General features: G+C 40.6%; 1 protein-coding gene across 1 annotated transcript in view; it reads left to right on the top strand.

Annotated features, from left to right (window-relative positions):
* CSMD1 (CUB and Sushi multiple domains 1) overlaps window positions 1–23,544 on the top strand; it is a 2,539,710-nt gene that overhangs the window by 1,093,885 nt on the left and 1,422,281 nt on the right. The window contains exon 4 of the mRNA XM_077487775.1: window positions 9,304–9,498. Within this exon, the coding sequence (XP_077343901.1) occupies window positions 9,304–9,498 (195 nt within the window). The remainder of the gene's footprint in view (window positions 1–9,303; window positions 9,499–23,544) is intronic.

Here is a 23,544-nt window from a genome sequence, read left to right as displayed (position 1 = left end):
ACTCAGCCTGCTCTGCTCCAGTGATCAGGCTTGTCCTGATACACACCCCCTGCTCAGCAATTCACTGGATAGCTCAGTGTGCTGCTGCTTTTCCTCCACCCCAGCTCTTACGAAGCTGAGAATAGAGTGAATGTGATCACTTATAAAAAATGGAATAACGTTATTTCGATTTTTTTTTGTTTATATATATTTATACATGGATGTTTTGTCTTTAATTTTAAATTGGATGTGTTGTACAAGGTGTTTGTTTACACTCAATTTAAAGAATATATCATTAGAATTTGTATTGTATGTACAGTTCTGTCCCCTATGAAAAAAAGCACATGTTTATAAGTGCTTTCTAAACCTAGTTATGAGTAGTGGTATGCTCTCCTCCCCTCTTGCCACGGCCAATCTGACAATTGCTTTGAAAGAGACAGTAGATTTAGATCTGCAGCTTGTATCTGCTTTGAAGACTCTCTGGAAAAAAGCAACAGCAAGAGGAATGCAGAGGATGTCATGCCTCGCTTCCCTCTACATTTCTCTTGATGTGGCCTGTCTCAGAAAATGGTTCAAAGAAAAGCAGAACCAATCATCTCCTTCATATATGGTGTTATTTCAGCCATGGCAGGAGGGGAGAGGGCCAGGTCTGTACTCATAACTAGAATTAATAATAGCAGACTAATTCATGTACTTTTGTCCCATAAGGGACCATTTCATTCATCTTATAAACATCTCCTTCATCCAGATCATATTTGTGCACCCTGTTATCACATTTAATAAACTCTGTGGCACATCTTTAAATTAATCTTAAATAAACCATTTACCAAGGACTTGATAATCTGCTTAATTTTCTGTGTATTTGGGAATTAACAGGATACTATTTTATATATATATATAGACAGGATAAAAAGAAATGGCTACATACAAATACAGTAAATGAAAATCAAAATATTTCTGAATATTTCTCTGACAGGTTGTCCTGCAATTTGCACTTTCTGGGTGTTTGAATTTTTTTTTAACAACTCACACAAGGTTTTTTTAAATCGAGATTCTTTCCTAAGTGCTTCATTCAGCCAAGAAGTTCAATTTAATAAACCTTTCTTTTTAAGGCAAACAAAATAAAAAAGGTTGGCAGTCATCAACAAAAGCCTCTTCCCTGAATGAATACAGAATGGTGTTTGTTAAATGCACTGTGGAAAAAAAATGAATGTGAGCAATGTTTAATAAGAAACAAAATGCACATTAGGAATCACATTTTTGTAGCTTTCTTTTTTGTAAGCAACAGCTCTTTCAAAAACAATATCTGTCTTTCATAGGGTAGAGAATTCTAGATAAATGAATAAAAAAAAAAATATTTGTAAGCATTTTATGTTTTAGTTAGAGGTGGGTCAGTTCAGTTATTTTAATCCTATGTTTCCCTTCTTTAAGTAGTTTTATCCTGCCTTTTTCCAGTTATATGCATTATTAATGTTTTTGTTGTTCTTATTATGTTTCAGTTTTCCTAGGTTACTTTCACACTGAGGCGCTTTGCACTACAGCACTAAAAATAGCACATGTATAGCGCCTGTAAAGCACCTCTCCTGCACTTGCAGGACAGTCAAACAAGTTCTGCAAGCCGCATCTTTGCAGCACTATAGGAGTGGTGTATTCACCATTCCTAAAGCACCCCTTCCCATTGAAAACAATGAGGCAGCGCTGCAAACCTGCCGGCAAAGCACCGGTGCAGCGGTGCTTTGCGGGCGGTTTTAACACTTTTTCGCCCACTAGCGGGGGTTAAAACTGCCCCACTAGCGGCCGAATAGTGCTGCTAAAACGATGGTAAAGCAGTGCCAATTATAGCGCCACTTTACTGCCGACGCCCCGGACACTTTCTTTCCAAGCAACACAACAGAATGTGAAAGGAAGTTAGAAATTATAATCTGTTGACCATGTCAGAAATGTTAACCTCTTGCCATGGCCCTCACACTGGGTCCATGGCAAAAGCGCCGCTCATTTTAGCAACACTTTAGTGCTGTTTAAGGGGCGCTTTTCGGGTTAGGGGTTAAAAGTGCCCGTGTTGTGGCGCTTCCAAAATACTTTTCAGGCAGGGCATTTTGGAAGTGCTAAATACAGTGCTCCCAAACTGCCCCAAAGAGGTTGCTATGCATATAGCTAGCGTCTCGCAAGCGCACTGCCCCTTTACAGGCACTATTTATTTCTAATGCTAAAACAGCTGAAATTTCTCCTTAGTGTGAAAGGGTTCTTAGAGCGGTCTTGTATCTTGAGCACACTCCTTGTGTTATCTCAAAAACTCTAATTAGCCATCTTAGTGTTTATCTTTCGGATTACAGAATTATAAGTCTCTATATTGTTGGGATGAGTTTGACAACTGAACAGGGATGACATCACTAATTCCATAAAAATGCTGTGTATTTTCAGCTTGCAACAGGACTTAGAAGATGGGTGCATTTCTGGCAGATCAATAGGCATTTTACTGTATTTTCAAGGTCTTTAAATAGATAAAGCTTAGGGGAATGTGCATGTATTCCAAACAAGAAAAAATACTGCGCTACCTAGAGATAAACTAAAACATAAATAGAAATCCAAAACCAGCTGCTGTTCAAAAATTTTGAAATATACACAAAAAATACAAGAATAAAGAAACATGAACTGCACTAAGAGAACCCAAAAAAAACCCCCAAAATAATCAGAATTAATTAATTAATAAATATAACAATAAAAGTGTCATATGTGAGTAAGAAATATAAATAAATTATTCAATACCAGCATCATATGAATGTAAATCGTAAAAATAAAAAATAAAATTACTAATAACAATAATTAATAATAATCCAAGTGTATAAAAGTGAAAAAAATTATACATATAATGTAATTAATCCCAATTGTGTCAATCAAAACACAAACAACAAAAGTGACTGTCCAGTGAAGTAAAGCCAAAAAATATAAAAAATAAAAAAATGATTATAATCCAGTGAGGTGAGATAAATGAATTCGATCAACACCCAAAAGTGATCCACCACTGCATAAATTGCTCGCTTACCAGAGGCAAGCTAAATAAAGCTTGTAAGAAGAGATCATCCACCAAAATGCAATTGCAGCACAACCACTAAATGACGAATTTAGGAGCAGACAGGATACTCATAAAGCAATCCTCCTGTCTGCTGATCACAAAACTCCCATCAGCAATCACTAGTATTTAAAATATAAAACTGCATGCAGAGCCCTGATCAAACCATTAGGGCCAAAAGGGATGTGAAATAAATGGATACAGTAATGTAAATCTGTAAGATTACAGTGTACTGTATATGTATTGTGTTTTTCACTTTTTGAATTTGGCGCCGTTCTCTGTCCCTGTGCACTGCAACGCCCGCATGGAACGGAGCTCAGCTCTGTGATGAATCGAGTGGAGACACGGCTCGCACACAGAGCGGGGAGACATCGCAGGATCCTGGGGACAAGATAAGTTACCTGGATCCTGCAATGCAATACCAAGTGTGGCTCGGGGTTACCACTTTTGGTGCTGAAAATACACTCAGATTTTCAGTATTCTACAAAGTGTGGAGTATGCAGAAACTCCATTCCATTCTGTGACTTTGCTTCATCTGTGATTGTCACTTGCAGCTGCAGCAAAGATTGATATACTGGTGAAGGAGCATAGTGACCATTTGCTCCACCCCATGCTGCCATGTAAGGAACAGAGCCAAATGTAAATTTCTTCCTCTTTGCTTGTATGTGAACATGACAGTGACTCCTGATCTCCTTCCTGTGTGACCTGCTTCATTCATCCCCTACCTCTCCATTACAGCTCAGTGCGAGCACAGGAAATATGCAGAGCTGCTCTGACAGCCCGAGAGTCTCAGCAGAAATGAAGGAGCTGTCTTTTATTTCTGCACATAACTCTGTGCATGTTCAGACTGGGGATAAAGGCTGAGAGTTTCTAGAAATGCTGCAAATGCCATAGACTTTTTTGGGAATGTGAGCTCCCTGTGTCAGAGCTTGTCCTCATTCTCTTCCCCATGTTGACTTCAAAAATAAGAGCAGAAAGTAGAGTAGTCCAGTGTGCTGAAGTTTGGAAATGGTGGATACTGTTTTCCATAGACTCGAACTGTTTGTTCTGAATTGACCTAAAAACTACCAGGAATGTAGTAACAGTTCAAACTGTCAGGAATTCTTAACTTCTAGTACATTTTGTCATAATTATGATCCTGTTGTTGGTGTCATCTAGCCAGCGACAGGAGAGGACAAGGAAACCACTCACCTGCCCCAACAGCATCAATCCCTCACCAGCCAGACTGTCAAAGGACATTCCACAATGGTAGCAATGTCAGGTGATGACATTCTCTTCTCTCACTAGCAAACCTGTCACCAGCAACAGAATCACACGTGTGAAATAGACATTAAAGGCAAATTTCACCTTTGTTCGCCTTTTTTTTTCTTCTTCTAAATTCTAGCCCTATGTACTATTATAGCAGTAATGTACTTATTTTAAAACAATAAAACAGCTTCCCATTTATTCTACCTACGTTTATCTCACTCTCTTGATGGATGTTTAAAAACCCTGCTCCACTACTTCTACCTTACTTCCTGAACATTCTTTAGGTCATGACACAGGAAGGACTGAAGGTAAGTGGGTGTAGAATAAATGGAAAGCTGTTTAATTTTTTGCAAAAAAAAGTACCGTACATTATTGCTATATTTGTACATGGGGGAGCTGGAATTTAGAAAAAATAAGTGAACAAAGGTGAACTGAGCCTTTAAAGTGGCATTAAACCCACAAGCAAACATTTAATATATTGTATGTTATCAATTCTTTGATATGATGGCTGCATTCGTTTTTTAGGCTTTCTTTTGTTTTAATCTGGTGATCCAGACAGTAAGTCTTGCCGTTAAAGAGATGAAACAAATAATTTACCACTGACAGGGGTGCTTACAATGATCGACATTTATTTATGTACAACCTTTACACCAAAAGGTAAAAGAAAACTGTTTTCTGAAACGTATTTTAAAGTGTGAGCTAGAGTTTGGCTTCAATGTGTTCGTGTATTTAAATCTGCTAGTTCATCTAACACTCCCCTCCCTGACAATGATTGACTGCCAATGCTGTTGTCTGCTTTGCCCCCTGTGCTCCTTCATCCATAATGGGGTGCTCTAATATAGGAGGTGTGTTAGCCCCTGTACACACGGTCAGAGATTCTGCCAACCAAATCCGCCGGATTTTGTCCGTCAGATTTAGTCTGACGGATTGTGTCCGAAACTGTTGCATACACACGGTCGGACTAAGTTGTCGAAAAATCTGATCTTTCAGAACGTGATGACGTAATTTCGTTACAATGGGACTACATTCAGGCTAGTGACCAATAGCTTTGATGTAGGAATCTGATCTGAGCATGCGTGGCACTTGGTCCGATCAAAATTCGCTACACATGATCGGAGTATGTCCGATCGAACCAGTTGGTCGGGAAATATTTCCAACATGTTGGAAAATTGGGTCCGACGGATATTCGGACAGAATCAGTCCGATGCATACCACACACAGTCGGATTATCCGACGACACGGTCCGATAGGACACATTCCGACGGATTCTCTGACCGTGTGTACAAGGCTTTACTGGACAGAGCTTCAGATGGAAACAGTTAAAAAAAAGGCCTAAAAAATAACACTAATGCAGCCACCACATCTATCAATTGGTAAGCTGCAGTTTCTTTACGCTAAAGTATTTCAGATATACTAAACAAACAGTAACAGAGTTTTAAAGTGGACCCTCCCTACCCCAAAAACCTTTGGATCTTCTGAATGTCCCCTTTCCCCCACTTCCACAATCATAAAACTCTGAACTCTGCTTCACTACTGACCCTAGACCTCTGCATTTGCTAAACACCTAATACACACCAAATAGTCAGCACAGTGAAAGCCACACTCAATTTTTGCCACACACTACACTTTTTACTCTAGAAGCAGGGGCCAATTATTATTATTTTTTTTTAAACAAACTGTTCCTGACTCCTGCGCTCTGTACATTTTTTTTTTACTCCTGACCCTTGCACTTTGTAGTTTGATTAATCCTGACTTCTGAACTCTATATGTACTGTAGGTAAATTGATCAGGTGTGGTTATTAGGCATAGGTAAGATGATTGGTCATACGTAAATTGGGGTTTGAAATGTTCGCCCTGGGCGCTGGATGACCTTGTATCGGCACTGCCTGTGCCCAGTATAGTATGGTGTAATCAGATGTTGTACGATAGTTCTTCGTTGTCAATTCTGCATATGAAAATCAAATCATTTAAGTTATACTTAAGAAGCCATTCATTTATACCAGATACCTCAAGTACATTATATGGGAACAATAATAGTGAAATGTTTATATTCAGGGGAGATTCATTTAACCACTTGCCATATAGCAGAATGATGGCGGCAAAGTGGTTGTGATATCCTGACCAGACATCATATGATGTGATCAGGATATCACAGCCAGCGTGTGGCTGGGGGACGTGCAGAATGACGTTCGGAGGTGCCGTTTGTCAGTCTGATACACCGCAACTCAGATCGTGGTATGAAGCCTCGGACAGAGGCTTCTTACCACGTGATCAGCTGTGACCAATCACAGCTGATCACGGCGTGAACCAGGAAGTGCTGGTAAACAGCTTTCCTTGGTTCACGCTGACAGGGAGAGCTGATCAGTGGCTCTCCCTGTTGGGGGGGGGGGGGGGGGTCTGTGTTGATAATTAGCACATTGATTATCAGGACAGCCCCATCAAAAGGTGCCAATCAGTGCCCAACACCTGCCAGCCTGTCCCCATAATAAATGCGTGTCAGTGCCCACAACAGTGCCATCAGTGCCCAAAAAAAGTGCAAGTCAGTGTCCATCAAAGTGCCACTCAGTAATGCCTGTCAGTAGCTCCTCATCAGTGCTGCCTATCCAGTGCCGCCTATCAGTGCCCATCAGTTTCTTTTTTTTTAATTGATGGTCTTTTTTTCATTTATAGCGCAACAATTAAAACCCACAGAGGTCATCAAATACCACCAAAAGAAAGCTCTATTTGTGGGAAGAAAATTATAGTTTTAAAAGAAATATAAAAGAAATGTAGTTTGGTTACAGTGTTTCATGACCGCGCAATTGTCATTCAAAGTGTGACAGCGCTGAAAGCTAAAAATTGTCCTGGGCAGGAAGGGGGGAAAGTGCCTGGTATGGAAGTGGTTAAAAATGGTCAGAATTTGGGTCAGATTAACTTGTATGGATCTGAATCACTGCTCCTAACCTCTTTTAATAGTACTACCTTATCGCCTAAAGGTAGGTGTGTGTTATTAAGCTGTATATTCTCCCTGTCAAAGAAGAATTGTTATCTCAGTGTCAAACATTAAGGGCCTAATGGAGGCAGAAGTATCTCCTGCCTAGACTCTGGACTTTTACTGTGTCCAGGCTTCTAGAGAAAGGTTCATTTTTGGTCAACACTGGCTTTATTTTCTTTTACATAACACTGAAAAACAATATTGCTATTTTTTTGTGTTTTTTGGGAAGGCAAGAGACAGGCTAAACTTACAGAAATCTTTGTTGCTTTGTAAGGATAAACTTACAAAACTTAACAGTAATATTCCCACATACTGTATAGAAAATACAAGTTTATAAAAATGTAAGTTATCTCATAGAGATAAGTGTATACTATTTACTAAAAATTCAAGAGCAGAGATGCAGATTATTACATAAAGTAAGTCCATTGTTCATTATTTTTTCATTATTATTTCTGTTTCTCCATTTAAGAGTATGTGAAGTGAGAAATATTAAAGGGTCATGCACATTTTCCTTCTTACTAGCTGGGGTTAGCAATACTTTATACTTTCACAGAAAATCACAATGATTGATGAGTGTCCTTTGTTACTGAGGTGCCATTCTGTGTAGAAGCAAACACAGATTCCCAGGAATGTATTAATAATTAATACAATTCATAGGTCCCATTGCAAATAGATACATAGTATAACAGGAAAAACTGGTGCTACTATTGAGTAAACATACTGGTACAATTTTGAAACAAAAAAGGCTTATTTTGTTTTAGAATTTAAAAAAAAAAAACATACCTGGAATTTTTGTTTTATGACTGTATTAAAGCAGGGTTCCACTGTCTTAAATGTTTTTTTTTTTGGGGGGGGGGGGATGACAAAGAAGAGGTGATTACAATATGTAACTCACTTGTTCCATTTTTCTTTATTAAGATGTCAGTTTTCGCCGATAAAATAACCTTTAAAATGTTTACAATGACGGTTCTTATCTTGCCTGTAGCCATGTAAAGCCCACAGGCTTTCTCTTCCGGGATACTGTGCCGCTGATAGACCAGCATGCACCACCCGTTGTATTGCCGATCTTACGCATCTGCAGTAAGCTTAAATCCGAGCACCGTCAACGATTTAGGTTGCCATCACAACGAACGACGGCGTCAGAAGTCCTACCACGTTGTGATGGCAACGGAGATGAGATTCTAGCCCTCGGCACTGCCCACTGCCTCCTGGAAAAATGGTGACACACATCTCCCAGGAGCAGTAGTGAGCGGAGGAGCCGAGGGAAGTGACGTCTTTAGCCTAGGCACTGGAAGAGGCAGATTTCGTGGGACCGCATATCAACAGGGAAAAAAAAGGCAAGTTAAAAAAAATGTATCCAATTTATATATTTTTTGGTTGATTTACTGCACAGTAAAGATTTTTTTAATTTTTTGGGGGAAACACCACTTTAATTCTTTGTGAATTTTGAGCTAACTCAGAAAATACAGTTGATTTGAGAAGGTAGATTTAAAGCTTAATATTGAAAAAGGAAGTGTTGTTAGGAGGGTACATTTTCAAACATAACATAAACTTTTCTATGTTAGATAATTTCTGGAAAAAAAAGAAACTTACACTTCATTCCCCTCCAAAAATGTAATGAATAATATTTGTTACAATTAATTAACCTTAAGCTTGAACCTTTTTAAAAGTATAGGCATTTTTCAAGCTACTTGTGTATGGTGGGTTTAAAAATACAACATCAATGAAAAGTCAAAGCTTCTTTTGGTTTCCTTTTAGGTTTCTAATGCTTCCAGATATGACCAAGAAATCCATGATATATATTTGTGTTATAAGTGTACTGTATTTTGATTTAAAATATTCTAGATTTCCATTTAAATTAAACAAGCACGAGGATATAATAGACTGCAAAGAACATTTGAATTCAAAATTGATATACCAGAAGACATTGAACTTTTATTATTGCTGAAAATAATGTTTTACTTTTAAACAAGTGTATTGCTGTTTTGTAAGCAAGTTATTTCTATATTTTGTGTTTCCATTCTTTCTTTAGTATTGCCAAGTCATACCTGTGGAAATCCTGGTGAGATACCCAAAGGTGTTCTACATGGAACAAGATTCAATATAGGAGATAAAATTCGATATAACTGTATTGCTGGATATATTCTCGAGGGACATTCCACTCTGACATGTATTGTAAGTCCAGGAAATGGAGCATCATGGGATTTTCCTTCTCCATTTTGTAGAGGTAAGAAGTGATGATCTTACTATATAAAATTATACCTGAATTATAAGAGTTTAATGAGCAAACATTTTACACACTGAACAGGCAGAGCAATCAAGTAAAGGGGATGCTTGCAGAGGGACAATAAAACTAACGGTAGAATTGGAGTAGCAGGATCAAAATTAACTGAATATATTTTACTTCCCACTCCACCACCATCCCTTGGGTAGATTTTAGCATACACTCTGCATCTTGCTGCATCTTGCTGACTATTAATCATTGTTTAGCTTTTATTTTTAGTTATGTACAAGTGTATATTACCTTTTCCTATTTTACATAAGGATAGCTTTAAATCTAATAAACCAGTATGTATTATGGACTTCAAGGCTACTTAGTAATAGACATTTTATGGGATAATATTTCTTATATGTGCAGAGATAAAGTGTCTTCTTTGCATTTAAAGTGTAATGCCGTGTACACACGACTGTTTTTTCTGTCAGAGTAAACTCTGACAGTTTTTCCGATGGAGTTCCGCTGAAACAGACTTGCCTACACATGATCACACGAAATTCCGATCATTTAGAATGTGGGTGACATACAACACGTATGACGACACTAGAAAAAAAAAGTTCAATAGCCAGTAGCCAATAGCTGCCCTTGCATAGTTTTTGGTCCGTTGGAACAGCATACAGATGAACGGTTTTCCCCATAGAAATTGATTCCATCAGAAAGATTTAAAACATGTTTTATTTCTAGGTCCGTCAGAATAAAAAAAAAAAAAGTCAGCTGAAGCCCACAAACGATCGGAATATCCGATGATATCATTCTGTCTGACTTTTTCTGCTGGAAAGCCCGACCGTGTGTACATGGCATAACAATCTTGAGCTAAAAATAAACATTGGATACATCCCTCACCCCAGCATATACATATTATGCATCTTGTTTTTTCCAGGGGGTTAAAAGAGACATGTTTACTTACCTTACACCGTGGTCTCTTGGTTTTTGCTTCCCTGGTCTACCCCTCTGCTGTGGGTCCTTGACATCACCACATAAAATGCAGCATGGCTGGTTCTGCATTTTAGTTGATGGCACAAAGTGGGGGGTTACACAAATGGTGGAGAGGGGGGTACTCTATATAGGACCCCCTGACTAAAGGAGAAGTGAATGAATGAATGATTTGTATAGCGCTGCAAATGCGAACTGAATCGCCTCAAGGCGCTTGGTCTGTCCTGTGTTGTGCTGCTTCTTAGAAGAGGTGGGTCTTGAGTTATTTTCTGAAGGCCTGATGGTTTTCCTCCATGCAGATTTTGGTGGGTAGAGCGTTCCATAGCCGTGGTCCTTGGACTGCGAATCTTCGTTCTCCCTTAGATTTGTAGCGAGACTTGGATGAGGAGGCGGTTTTGGTTTGTTGTTCGGAGGCTGCGATTGGGTATGTAGTGTTTTATTTTCTCACATAGGTATTGAGGAGCGTTTCTTTTTGTACATTTGTGAGTGAGGCAGAGGGTCTTGAATGTGATCCTATCCTTTACCGTTAGCCAATGGAGGATCCTTAAGGATGGGGAGATGGATTCCCAGGGTTTCTTTCCCGTGACTAGTCTTGCTGCTGTATTTTGGATGACTTGTAGGCGTGCAATCTGGTAATTAGGTAGTCCTATGTAGAGGGAATTTGCATAGTCCAGTAGCGAATTCATGATTGTTCCAACTACTACCGCTTTCTCCTTTTATGGAATGAAGGGTGAGTCTGCGTGGCAGGCAGAGAAGATGGTGGTATCCAATGACTACTGATCCTATTTTTGCATCCATAGTCATCTCTGCGTCAAAGATGACTCTGAGACTTTTGGCTTTGGTGCTTGGGAGGATGGTCTGTCCAAGGATGGTGAATGGTGTCCATGGGGTCTTAGTTTTTTATTTTGGTTTGTGTTGAGGAGCAGAAGCTCTGTTTTCGATCCATTGAGTTTGAGGGAGCTAGTGGTCATCCAGTCATCTATCAATGTGAGACATTTTTCTAGTTTCTGGTGTTGGTCTTTTTGTCCGGTGATGTGGAAGTAAAATTGAGTGTCATCAACGTATGAATGAAAGCATCGATCCAATTTGCTGATGATTTTGAAGAGTGGACGGATGTAAATATTCAAGAGTACTGGTGACAGGGGTGATCCTTGAGGGACTCCATATGAAATTGCCCAAGTTTCAGAAGTGAAGACTCCTAGTTTCACTGTCTGCGACCGTTTTGCTAAGAAGGAAGAGAACCATGGAAGATCTAAATCCATAACTCCTGACACTTCTTTGAGGCGGATGAGCAGAGTATTGTGGTCCACTGTGTCAAATGCTGCACTAAGGTCCAGCAGTACCAAGAGGCACAATTCTCCATCATCAGCTGCTTCAAGGGCGTTGTCCCATATTTTTAGAAGTGCTGTTTCTGTGCCATGGCCTGGGCGGAAGCCTGATTGAAGTGGGTCCAAGAGTTTGTGTGTGTCCAGGTGGAGTTGTACTACTGCTTTCTCCATAATCTTGGCGATGGTGTTCAGGCTTGTTAACAGTCTGCGATAGTTGGGATCTTTGAGGTCGAGGTTGGGTTTCTTTAGGAGTGGTTTGATGAGGCCTTGCTTGATGGCGATTGAAACAATCCCTTCTTTGAATGACTGATTTACTAGGTGTGTCATAAAAGGGGCGAAGATGTCGGAACATTCTTTCAGGAGTTTTGTTGGAATGATGTCATTGGGTGATGTACTGTCTCGGAGGCTCTTGATGATGTTTTTGGTGTTATCAGTAGTGAAGTATATACAATATATGTGGCAAGTTACCAATATTTTTCCTCTGTTCCACTTTATTTTAGTTTCTTTTAGTGGCATGTGACTATCTGCCGCTCCTTAGTGGCCTTCTGGGCATGATGTATTTTTTGTTTTGCAACACCACACTACACTGTATTAGATACTGTGTGCACTGCCTGTAGTGTATTAGAAAGTGTATGATGGCTGCACTGTATTATGTACTGAGTGTAGTAGAAACTGTACACACTCTATTAGATACTGTGTGCACTGCCTGCACTGTATTAACAACTGTACACCACGGAATGCACTGTAGATATAGGCTACACTGAATGCAGAATATAAATATACATATTATATATTTTATATATATATATATATATATATATATATATAGAGAGAGAGAGAGAGAGAGAGAGAGAGAGAGAGAGAGAGAGAGAGAGAGAGAGAGAGAGAGAGAGAGAGAGAGAGAGAGAGAGAGAGAGAGAGAGAGAGAGAGAGAGAGAAATACACTGCCACTAACCTACCTGCTTAATCCAACTCAAGCCATCTCTCTGTCGACGCCAACAAAATTACACATGTACTATAGGCAGCCTTATATAGTGTGGGGCGTGAACTTAGTCTATGATTGGCTGCCTTTGGCCAATTATGGCTCTCTCAGCAGAGTGCTCTGTGCTCATCATACAGCAATGCACTGTGATCTCGCAGTGCATTGTGGGGCGTTCAGTGGAGCTCACAGAGTCCCCATATGTTCAGTTTGTTTTAGAAAAAACTAAAACCTGATGTTCGCCTCAAACTGCAGGCTCATCCCTATTAGAGACCTGTGTCCAATAGCTCGTCAAGCTAGGCCAATCACAAAGGATATGGAGAAGACGATTTACTTGGCTACAGTTATGCTAGTAGTAAGGGATGAGGAGAATTTTGCTAGTCTATAAGGGGTGTAGTACCATCTGTGAGTGATTTTTATGGTAATTTGCCAATGGGCTACACAGTGTGATGCCCTATATATTGTGCTCAGAGCAGTATGCCATTGATTAAGGGTAAAGTGGGATTGGAGGTCTGCTTCCCATTTCAGCATGGTATTTTTTTTCTTGAATAACAGTTTTGTTCTGAAGGGATTATAGAAACGAGATATACCTCTGCCCATCTTGTTTTGTGAGGAGTAAAAGTCCCAAAGATTGGAGGGTATGGTGGGGATAGGTTGTTTGGTCAGAAAGTGTGTAATGCATGTAAAGTAGGCCTCCTTAGGGAGCTTAAAATCTGCCATGAGGGTGTTTTTACCGATTTGGGTTTATTACCCTGCATTAAGTCTTGCACTGAGTTCATAACACTGAGGGAGAGGGATTTAGTAAAGAGTGACGGGATTATGCTTTCTAGGATATGAAGTGGGTAGTTCAATGGTCCTTTGTATTCTTTTCTAGAGGAATGGCTGTTCAGTGCTAATATTACTGTTATGCTAATATTAACGTTTGGGATGGTAGAGGGAGTTTGGAGATATCCCAAGGGTTCCAGAAGTTACAGATGAGAAGGTAGACTATACTGGGGTTTGGAGCTAGAGCTAGTTCAATTTCCATCCACAGAGGGAGATCTGTGTCACAGAGACAGAAATTAAGCTGGTCCATGTGGACCGCCTTGTAGTAGTCCCATACGTCCACCATTCCTGCTCCTCCTACTGACCTATGTGGGGTAGGTACAATGCTTTTCAAAAGTATTCACCCACCCCCTTGGCATTTTTCCCATGTTTTGTTGCCTCACAACCTGAAATTAACATGGATTGTTGAGGATTTGCATCATTTAATTTACACAACATGCCCACAACTATGAAGATTTTTTTATTGTGAAGCAAGCAACAAATGTGACAAAATAACAGAAAAAGTCAATGTGCATAACCTTTTACCCCCTAAAGTCAATACTTTGTAGAGCCACCTTTTGCAACTATCACAGCTCCAAGTCACTTTGGATAAGTCTCTATGAGCTTGCCACATCTTACCACTGGGATTTCTGCCCATTCCTCCTTGCAAAATTGCTCCAACTCCTTCAAGTTGGATGGTTGCACTTGTGAACAGCAATCTTTAAGTCTGACCACAGATTTTCTATTGGATTGAGGTTTGGGCTTTGACTAGGCCATTCCAACACATTTACATGTTTCCCCTTATACCACTCAAGTGTAGCAGTGTATTTAGGGTCGTTGTCCTGCTGGAAGGTGAACCTCCATCCTAGCCTCAAATCATACACAGAGTGGTACAGGTTTTGCTCAAGAATATCACTGTATTTAGCACCATCTTTGTTTCCCTCAACTGTGACCAGTTTCCCAGTCCCGACTACTGAAAAATATTCCCACAGAATGATGCTGCCACCACCTTGTTTTACTGTGGGGTTACATTTTAGTTTTGTCAGACCAGAGTACCTTTCTCCATACATTTTGGGAGTCTCCCACATGCCTTTTAGAAAACTCAGAATTATAACCTAACCCTGACTTGTACTTCTCATCAACATTGTCCCTTACTTATTTGGAGAGTTCCTTGGTCTTCATGGCAGTGTTTGGGTAGTGGTGCCTCTTGCTTAGGTGTTGTAGCCTCTGGGGCTTTTCAAAATGTGCATGCATAATGGCAGATCATGTGACACTTAGATTGCTCACGGGTGGACATCATTTCACTAATTATGTGACTTTTGAAGGTAATTGGTTGCACCAGAGCTTTTTATGGGCTTCATAACAAAGAGGGTGAAAACATACGCACATGCCAATTATCAATTTATTTGTTTCTGAAAAACAGTTTTATGTATATATTTTTCTAACTTTACTTCACCAACTTAGACTATTGTGTTTTGATCCATCACATATAATTTAGATAAAAAAAAAAACCATTGAACTAAAGGTCGTAATGTAACAAATAGGTAAAAAGCCCAGTTGGGTGAATTCTTTTGTAAGACACTGTAAGTAAGCAAGCTTGGGGCATTGGGCTCTCTTGTCCTGCCACATATATTTCCTAAGGATACTCGACATGGTCCTAAGATAGTGATCTGGAATGGGTTTGGATAAATAGTTTAGACCAAGGTCCAGGATTAGAGATTTTGAGAAATTGACCTTATATTATGAGATTTCACTAAATTTAGAGTACTTAATGAGCTACAGGTAGACACTTGTGCAAGTTGGGTATGTTTATGTGATTTGAATTGAAACCCAGTTATAAGGGGGTGAGTTCTGATCACTTCTGCAAGGTTCAATCATTAGGGTAAGTATGGTGGGGCATAAGGGACAACCCTGTGGAGATCCATTCGAAATTGTGAGTGGTTGGGACAAGAGGCCCGATGTGTATACCTGTGCCATGGGTTAGGAGTACAATGCTAGAACTGCTGATAAAATGGATCCTGTGAATCCAAACCTTGATAATACCATAGACTTATATTTCCAATGGACTCTATCGAAAACCTTCTCCACGTCAATTGAGAGCAGCAGAGAAGGCGTTCGGTATTTCTCTGCATAATGCACAATGTTCAATATTCTCCTGGTAGCATCAGAGGTTTGTCTCCCCTTGATGAACCCCATCTGGTCTTTTTGCACTAAAGATGGTACAATGTCAGTAAGGTGTTTAGCTAGAAGTTTTGCGTAGATGGGTTAAATAATGACATGGGTCTGAAATTAGCTGGTGTAGTATTCTCTTTCCCAGGTTTAGGAAGTGTAATGACATATGCTTTGAGCATTTCCTGGGGGAAAGAGGAGGAACTTGCTTCCACGGTAAACACCTTATTCAAATGAGGGGACAATATGGGGCTGAATAATTTATAATATTCGTTGGAAAAGTCTGGGTGATTTTCCATTTGGTAGGGTGGATATGATTCCTCTATTTCAATCAGGGTAATCGGGGCATTTAACTCTTGTGTATAGGAGTGTGAAAAGGAAGGTAGTTTGGAGTTTGTGTAGGAATTCTTTAATACTCTCTTCAGTGGGTTGAGGGGTCTGAGGTCATCTCGTAGATTGTATAGAGCCCCATAATATTCAGCAAATTGGAATTGCATTCTCCTGCAGACTGATAATTTTGTGATTGAGGGTAGGGTGGAGTAGATGAGATATTCTTGATTAGGCTTTTGCTGCTTTGACCCTGTTGGCTAGATATTTGCCTGCTCTATTTGCGTGGGCGTATGATTGTGCCTTTAAATGCCTTAGAAGTTTATCATATTGTTGTGACAAGAGAGTTAAGTCTTCTCTGAGTTTATGAAGGTTATTAGAGATAGTAGGTATGGGATTGTTGGGTTTGTGTTTCTAACCTGTGGATTTCTGAGGTGAGGGTATTGAGTTTGTAGCGTTTTTTTGCTCTGGCCCCTTGTTGGATAAAAATGCCTTGGATGAACGCCTTATGGGCATTCCAAACTGTGAATGGGTTATATACTGAGGGAGCATTCATCTGGAAGAAATCTAGCAATGTATTCTTTATGATTTTGGAGCTAGTGGGCTCTTGTAGGAAACTGACATTGCATACTCAGATGTAGACAGGAGGGGAGACACCCTTTTCAGCTATCATTATAAATATAGCAGCGTGGTCAGACCACGTTATGTCGTCGATTTTTGATGCAGACACTTGTTGCAGTAACCATTTGTCCGTAATAAAGAGGTCTTGCTAGGACTACTCCCCTCTTCTTTTGTTCTTGGACAGAGGCTGAAAAGATGTTGGAGTAATCTTTGTGAGAACACTTGGGACATGTGTTAGCTTGGATGTGGGTTTCTTGTACACTAAGAATGTCTGCCTTATATTTGTTCTCCTCTGTCAACAAAGAGAGGAGTTTTGCGGGGTGGTTTAAGCCCCTGGCATTAATGGGAAGGCATGTGATTGTCATGATTGTCATTGACTGTTGTTGGGAAGCTGGGGTCTGGCCTCCATGCTTGGGCAGTATAGGGGAATCCAATGAGACCAAGTGTGAATCTGATGCTTCCTGTGGCATGGTGAGATGTTGATTCAGAAGAAGAGAAGTTGATGCTAGTGGTGGACCCTTTCAAGATTGGTTTCTGGATCACTTTGTTATTGTTACGCATACCAAACATAAATGTAAAGAACAAATTAAAACGAAAGTTAATATAACCTTTAAAGTTAAAACTGTAAAACGAGGATCTGGTGGTAGATCCGAGGGCATATAAAATTGCTTGTGTTGAACTGGGGGTTTTGGTAGGAAATCAGTCCAAACCATGATCTGGGGGAGTACGGGTGTTTAAGCAAGGATGAGTGAGTTCAGGAGACTCCATTACCATTGTTTCTTAGAGGAGCGTTTGTGGGGCACAGTCTGCCATTCCTGTTCTAAGGTTCCCAGGTGATTTGCAGCAGAGGAGGTTGATGGGGTCTCCGGTATGATGCCCTACTGGCGTAGAGATTAAATCTCTTCATCCAAGGTTGTTATCAGATTGTGACTCCATTGTGAGTGATGGAGAAGCCCTTTGGTAATAGTTGCCATATTGTAACGACACTGCAGTGTGTGCCAGGATAGAATGGGGAGCAATTGAATAGTGGCATCATAGTGCTTGGGTAGGCACTCAGCCTTCCTGAATGTGGTAATTTATTTCACGTGGTAGAAATGTACTCTAAGTAGAACGTCTTTGGGTACCTCATCTGCCAAAAAAAGATGGTAATGGTAATCTATGGATTCTATCAATTGTGAAGTCCTGAGCAGACATTGTGGGAGCCATAGAGGAGAACAGGATCAGAACATATTGTTGTAGTTGTTGGGGAGATTCAGATTCCGGTATCCCTCTAATATTTATATTTTTCCTTCTGGATATGTCCTCAAGATCCGCAACTTTATCTTTGAGCCAGGGGATTTCCTCTGTGTGAGAATTGTGAGCATCTACTAAGGAGTTGAAGGAGGTAGAGTATTTCCCCATGTTGTGTTCTACATGATTTACTCTGTCCCCTAAGGCCTGCACTTCTTGCTGGTAGTGTTTCACATTTGACATCAACTCAGAGAACAAGGATGCCGTGAGTGACAGCATCATGTCCTTCAGTATGGTGTCTGATACAGGCTGACCTGTTGTGGGGAAAGATTTGATGGGATCTTCAGTGGGTATTCCTGTGCTCTCCCTGCCTGATGTCTGTGGCGCATTGACTTCCATGCCTGCTTCCCCATGGTGCCTGGGAGGCGATTCCTTGTGGGGTTTTGATTTTTCTGGACTCTGAGTTGAGGAACTAGAGGATGTCCAGCTGTGAGGTGCCTGGGCTGAATTACCTGGAAGGTAAGGTCTGCGGCCTTTCCTGAGGTTTTGTGCTTCTGTGGCATAGTGCGGGCACTGCCGCCATTTTGTCATGAAACTTTCTGCATCGCAGGGAAGAATCCCTGCATTTTCTGCAGCTGCTGGGACTCCTTGCGGGGCCTGGTCATAGCGGGTCAGTTCCGGTTATCTGGTATGTACGGTGCGGGTGGGTTACTTTCACGGATGGCTCCTGCTGTTGCCTGTTCCCCCGATGGTCGAGCGGAGCTCCTGGGCTATGTGGCCATATTGGAGCTTGGTCACCACACCCCCCATCTAGAATTATACTGTAATGTTAAGTGCATTTTGCCACTCATTGTTCTAATGAATGCTAAGAACACATCCCTGATTTTATAGTCACATGGGTAATTCCAACACCTCTAATTCAATTACTACAGACAAAAATAAAGTGGAACTTTACCCATAAGAACTTTATGAAAAAATCATGTTCTTTAGCAAGGAACATACATTTCAAATTAATAATTATGCTACCAAAATTAGTGTGTGTTGTAAATTGCCTTCAGCATTGTTCCTGTATGTTCTTGCTGGAAGCTGCCATTTTGCTGAAGCCCAGAGCCATGAGCTGCAGTAAATCTATAGGCTGTCTGCAGATTGGCCTCTACATTTGTGGCACAGTGCCAAAAATCAAAGAGCAACTGAGCATGTGCAGAGGAGGGCGAGACAGTGTATTAGTGGATTTTAAATAGTAGGCACTTATTTTTAATGGTTTCCATAGAAGTTTGCCCTCCTGAATAACTAGCGGCTGTGTGTAAATAAATAGAGGGGAACCTCAGGAGTGGTCAATGACAAAATATGATCATTATCATATTTCCTCAATAATTTCACCCATGATCTCCCTAACACTATTGTTTACATTACAGCAGCACTAAATGTCTTTTACTAGGTCCTGCCTAGAGCCTATTAAAACATGGGGAGGAAACACCAGGGCAGCCATCACCCGGGCCTGACCACCAACATTCTCATCGCCCATGCTCACTTTGCAGCCACCCTGCAAAAGCAATAGTGTGCTTCTCCCTCACTGTCTCTGCCAGAGGTGCTGGAAAAAAAGCCCTGGCTGTTACTATACAGTAAGTTAACAAATCGTTGATTTGGGAGCCTGGGCCCATACCAACAAGTTGTACTTGCTACTAAACAGCAGTAACAAGTTTAATATTTTGTAATAGCTGCAGCACACAACAAATACGTTGTATATTTTTATAATTCAGTAGGAACATTGTCCTAGAGCTTTATGCAAACCGCTTGTCATGGTTATGCAGTGATCTTCCCCTGTTTGCTTACCTCCCCTCATGTGTTCTGACTAAGAGACCAGCCACTTCCACCTGGTTGTTTTTATAACCTCTCCTCTAAGCATGGCTCCACCCCAGGCCCTATCAGGGAATCCTATATTAACCTGTGCACTGCAAGCCAGCAGTGCTGATCAACCATTGTGTATCCATTGTGTGTTTGGCTTCCTGTTTCCTGTTTGCCGCGTGCGATACGTTTGTCTCTGTTACTGACCTTGGCGTGTTCTCAACGATTCCTGTCTGCCTTTGACCCTGACCTTTTTGGCATGTCCCTGACCATCCCTGTCTGCCTGTGACCCTGAACCTTTGGCATGTACTCTGTTGTTCCTGTCTGAAGTTGCCCTGACCTCTGCTCTATCCCCTTACTATTCTTGTTGTTCCAGCCTGCTGCTTCCATCTCCTGTAGTCTACTGTGAGCGTGAGCTGTGAGACCCTAGGGGCTGTGACCTGGAGCCAGACTGCAGCGAAGTCCATCCTCACCACTGGAGGCTCTGGTAAACACCTTCTGGCTCTTAGACTCCGCGCCCTGGGGAATCTATGCTCTAGATCCTACTGGGATCTGTGTTAGTGGTCCAGTAGACCTGTGTCCTGAATCTCCCTGTGTACAATCTGCAGCAGTCAGTCCTAAGGTCCACTACCTAGCGGTGCACTTCCGACTCCTACGGAGTGCATCTGTCACCTGGTCTCAGCTGACCTGACACCGCTGCTCCTAAACTCACATTTTTGGAGCTTTTGACATTTTTTGCTAAGACCCTGAAAACAACTGAATAAAAACCTATGGGGTGCATGGACACATAGGGGTTGATTTACTAAAACAGGAGAGTGCAAATTCTGGTGCAGCTCTGCATAGAAACCAATTAACTTCCATTTTTTGTCAAAGCTTAATTGAACAAGCTGACGTTAAAAGCTGATTGGCTACCATGCACAGCTGCACCAGATTTTGCATTCTCCAGTTTTAGTAAATCAACCCCTATCTGTCCATGCACACATATTTTACCAGAGTTTAGAAGCAGCTGCATTTAGAGGCAGTAAATGCTCCTCTCCTAAATGCAGAGGAGTCATGTTCAGGAGAGAATAGTTTTGGCAGAAAAACACTTGACGCAGAAAAAAGCTTGTTAACACTAGGAACATTTAGATCTTAAGTGTTAATTCATTTTAATGGCCCGAATAAATTATTATTCTGGCCGATGGAATGAATTAACATACAAGCACTTGGTGCTGCTAAATGCAGCTAAACATGATGCACTTATTTTTCTGCTGCCTGGAGAATTGACAGTCCCTAGATGCCTATGTACATGAACCCTAAAACTTTTTATTATGTTTCCAAGTTTAATTATTTCAATATTTAAGCCGACCACCCCCCCCCCCCCCCCCCCGGAATCTTTTACACCAGATTATATTATGAACATATGTAAACTCTTGGAAATTTTCAGCAATGAGAAGACTCAATGAAGGATAAGAAAGATTAGAATTATGTATATGTGTAGTGACGCTATGGAGCGTGATCACCTCAGCAGTTGGATAGTGCTATGAGAGGGAGGGCCTCATTTTAAGGTCCTGATGAGGGGAAAATGAGCTGAAATGAACATATCAGGGACCTAATTGCTTGCTATGGGAGTTCAAGTCCATATTTCTGGTGTGTTGGACTTGACTTCTTTAAAGCAGAGACATAATGATGCTTTTTGAATTAACAGAAAAAATTGTAAATCTTTTTTTAATAGGTAAAGGAAAAAAACAAGAGAAAATTATCAGTGAATTCAAACACCAGGAGGCAAGTTGCCACCAGTTGAGGGGACCATTGGTAAAGCAGATTGTTTGATTTGTTTAGTCCAGAGTAGTTTTAAATTGCAATCAAAATTTTACTTTGGATGTGTTCTTTTGAAATAATGTTCGGCATCCAGGTGCACTTTAATATTGAGAGGGATGCTTACATGCAGCTTTTTGGTACTTCATAGGAAGCTATTTTCAAAGCAATGTGAATTTAATTTATTTAAAATTGAACATGTTATGATGAGGTAAGCTGCAATCTGGATAATGGAATGCCTGTGGGTGAGGAGTATCTGGACTTTGCCAATACCCCCTAGACACCTGATTTATGAATTGAGGACTGTTGGCATTGACAATAATGTATGTACCTGGATAAAAACTGGTTGCAGGACTGTGCACAAAGGGTGGTGATAAATAGTGTATCATCTGAATAGTCTGCAGGGTGCTTGAGGGCTCCTTCCTGGGACCAATTCTGTTTGAAGCGGAGTTCCATCCAAAAGTGGGACTTGCACTTTAAGCACTCCTCACCCCCTTACATGCCACATTTGGCATTTCATTTTTTTGGGGGGTGGGATGTCACAGGTCCCAGAAGATTGCCTGGCCACTAAGAGAGTGCAACGCAACTCACACATTCGCTTTGAAGCCACAAGCTGTCACAGCCGGGTGCCCACACTTGCAATGATGGCACCATAGAGAAAAGGAGGAGAGGAGCGAGGCTTTGGGTGGCTGCAACACTGGACCGTGAGATAGGTAAGTGTCTGTTTATTAAAAGTCAGCAGCTACACTTTTTTTAACTGGTGACTGTTCATAAGCTTACAAACGAGTGGAACTCCGCATTAACTGGTACATTAATGATATATAGGTTGGAATAAACAGTTCAATCTCAGTGTTTGCAGATGATACAAAGCTAAGCAGGGTAATAACTTCACAACCAGATACAGCAACCTTACAGGACGACCTTGATAAAATAAAGGGGTGGGCAACCGCATGGCAAGTGAGGTTTACTATTGATAAATGTAATGCATTTGGGTACTAAAAATATGAATGCAATTTACATTCTAGGGGGAGAACTTCTGGAGGAATATAGGAAATAAAAAGTTCTGTGGGTCTTAGTAGACCAAGGTTAGGAAAAGCTGTGGCAAGCAAAGCTAACAGACTATTGGCATGCATTAAAAAGGATATTTACTCAAGAGATATACTGGTAACTATAATTCTGCCAGTGCACAAAACTCTGGTTCAACCATATATTGAGTATGCCATCCAGTTTGGGTCTCCCATCTTCAGGAGGGGTATCCTGGAGCTGGAGAGTCCAGAGAAGGGCAAAAAAGCTGATAAGCTGGCTGGGACAACTACAGACATTGAATGTATTCTCCCTGGAAAAGAGACACTTAAAGCCACGTGCACGCAATCAGATTTTCAGACAGGCTGTTGGCATAAAATCTGAGCGTTTGTACACTCCGCGGACAAATGTTGGATGGCAGGCTTTAAAATTTTCCATGGACAAATGTCTATTGTTGGATTTTCTGAGCATGTATACACAAGTCCGTCGGACAAAAGTCCAAAGTACAAACACGCATGCTCGGAAGCAAGGACAAGCCAGAAGCGGTCGGTCTTGTAAAATAGCATTCTAAATGAAGAATTAACATTCGGGATGTGGCAAATTATGAAATCTCCAAATGCAGCACACAATTCTATTCTTCTTTAATGGGATAATAATGAAGCTGCTTCGCTGTTGATACTGATGGAGTTATTGCAAATTCATTTTCAAAGGCTTTTCTTCTAGTGATATCAAGAATAATATCATTATGATTTTTAGTTTATTTATTATTCTTTATTTATTTATTTTTTGGGGCAGGTTATCACAAACCCATTATCCCATAGCTTTTAAGATCAATGATACAACTATGTTGGTATCCCTTGTCAAGGTTACATTGTATTTTTTTTTTTAAATGTCATTTGAAGTAAAACACATAGCCAAGTATTATTCTCCACAATTTTTTTT

This window comes from Lithobates pipiens, unplaced genomic scaffold (genome assembly GCF_037356315.1).
Source record: "Lithobates pipiens isolate NorthernLeopardFrog02 unplaced genomic scaffold, aLitPip1_a1.2 Scaffold_18, whole genome shotgun sequence".
Taxonomy (NCBI): Eukaryota; Metazoa; Chordata; class Amphibia; order Anura; family Ranidae; genus Lithobates; species Lithobates pipiens.
Note: the sequence above shows the minus strand (reverse complement) of the source record. Positions and strands in the feature narration are given on the sequence as shown.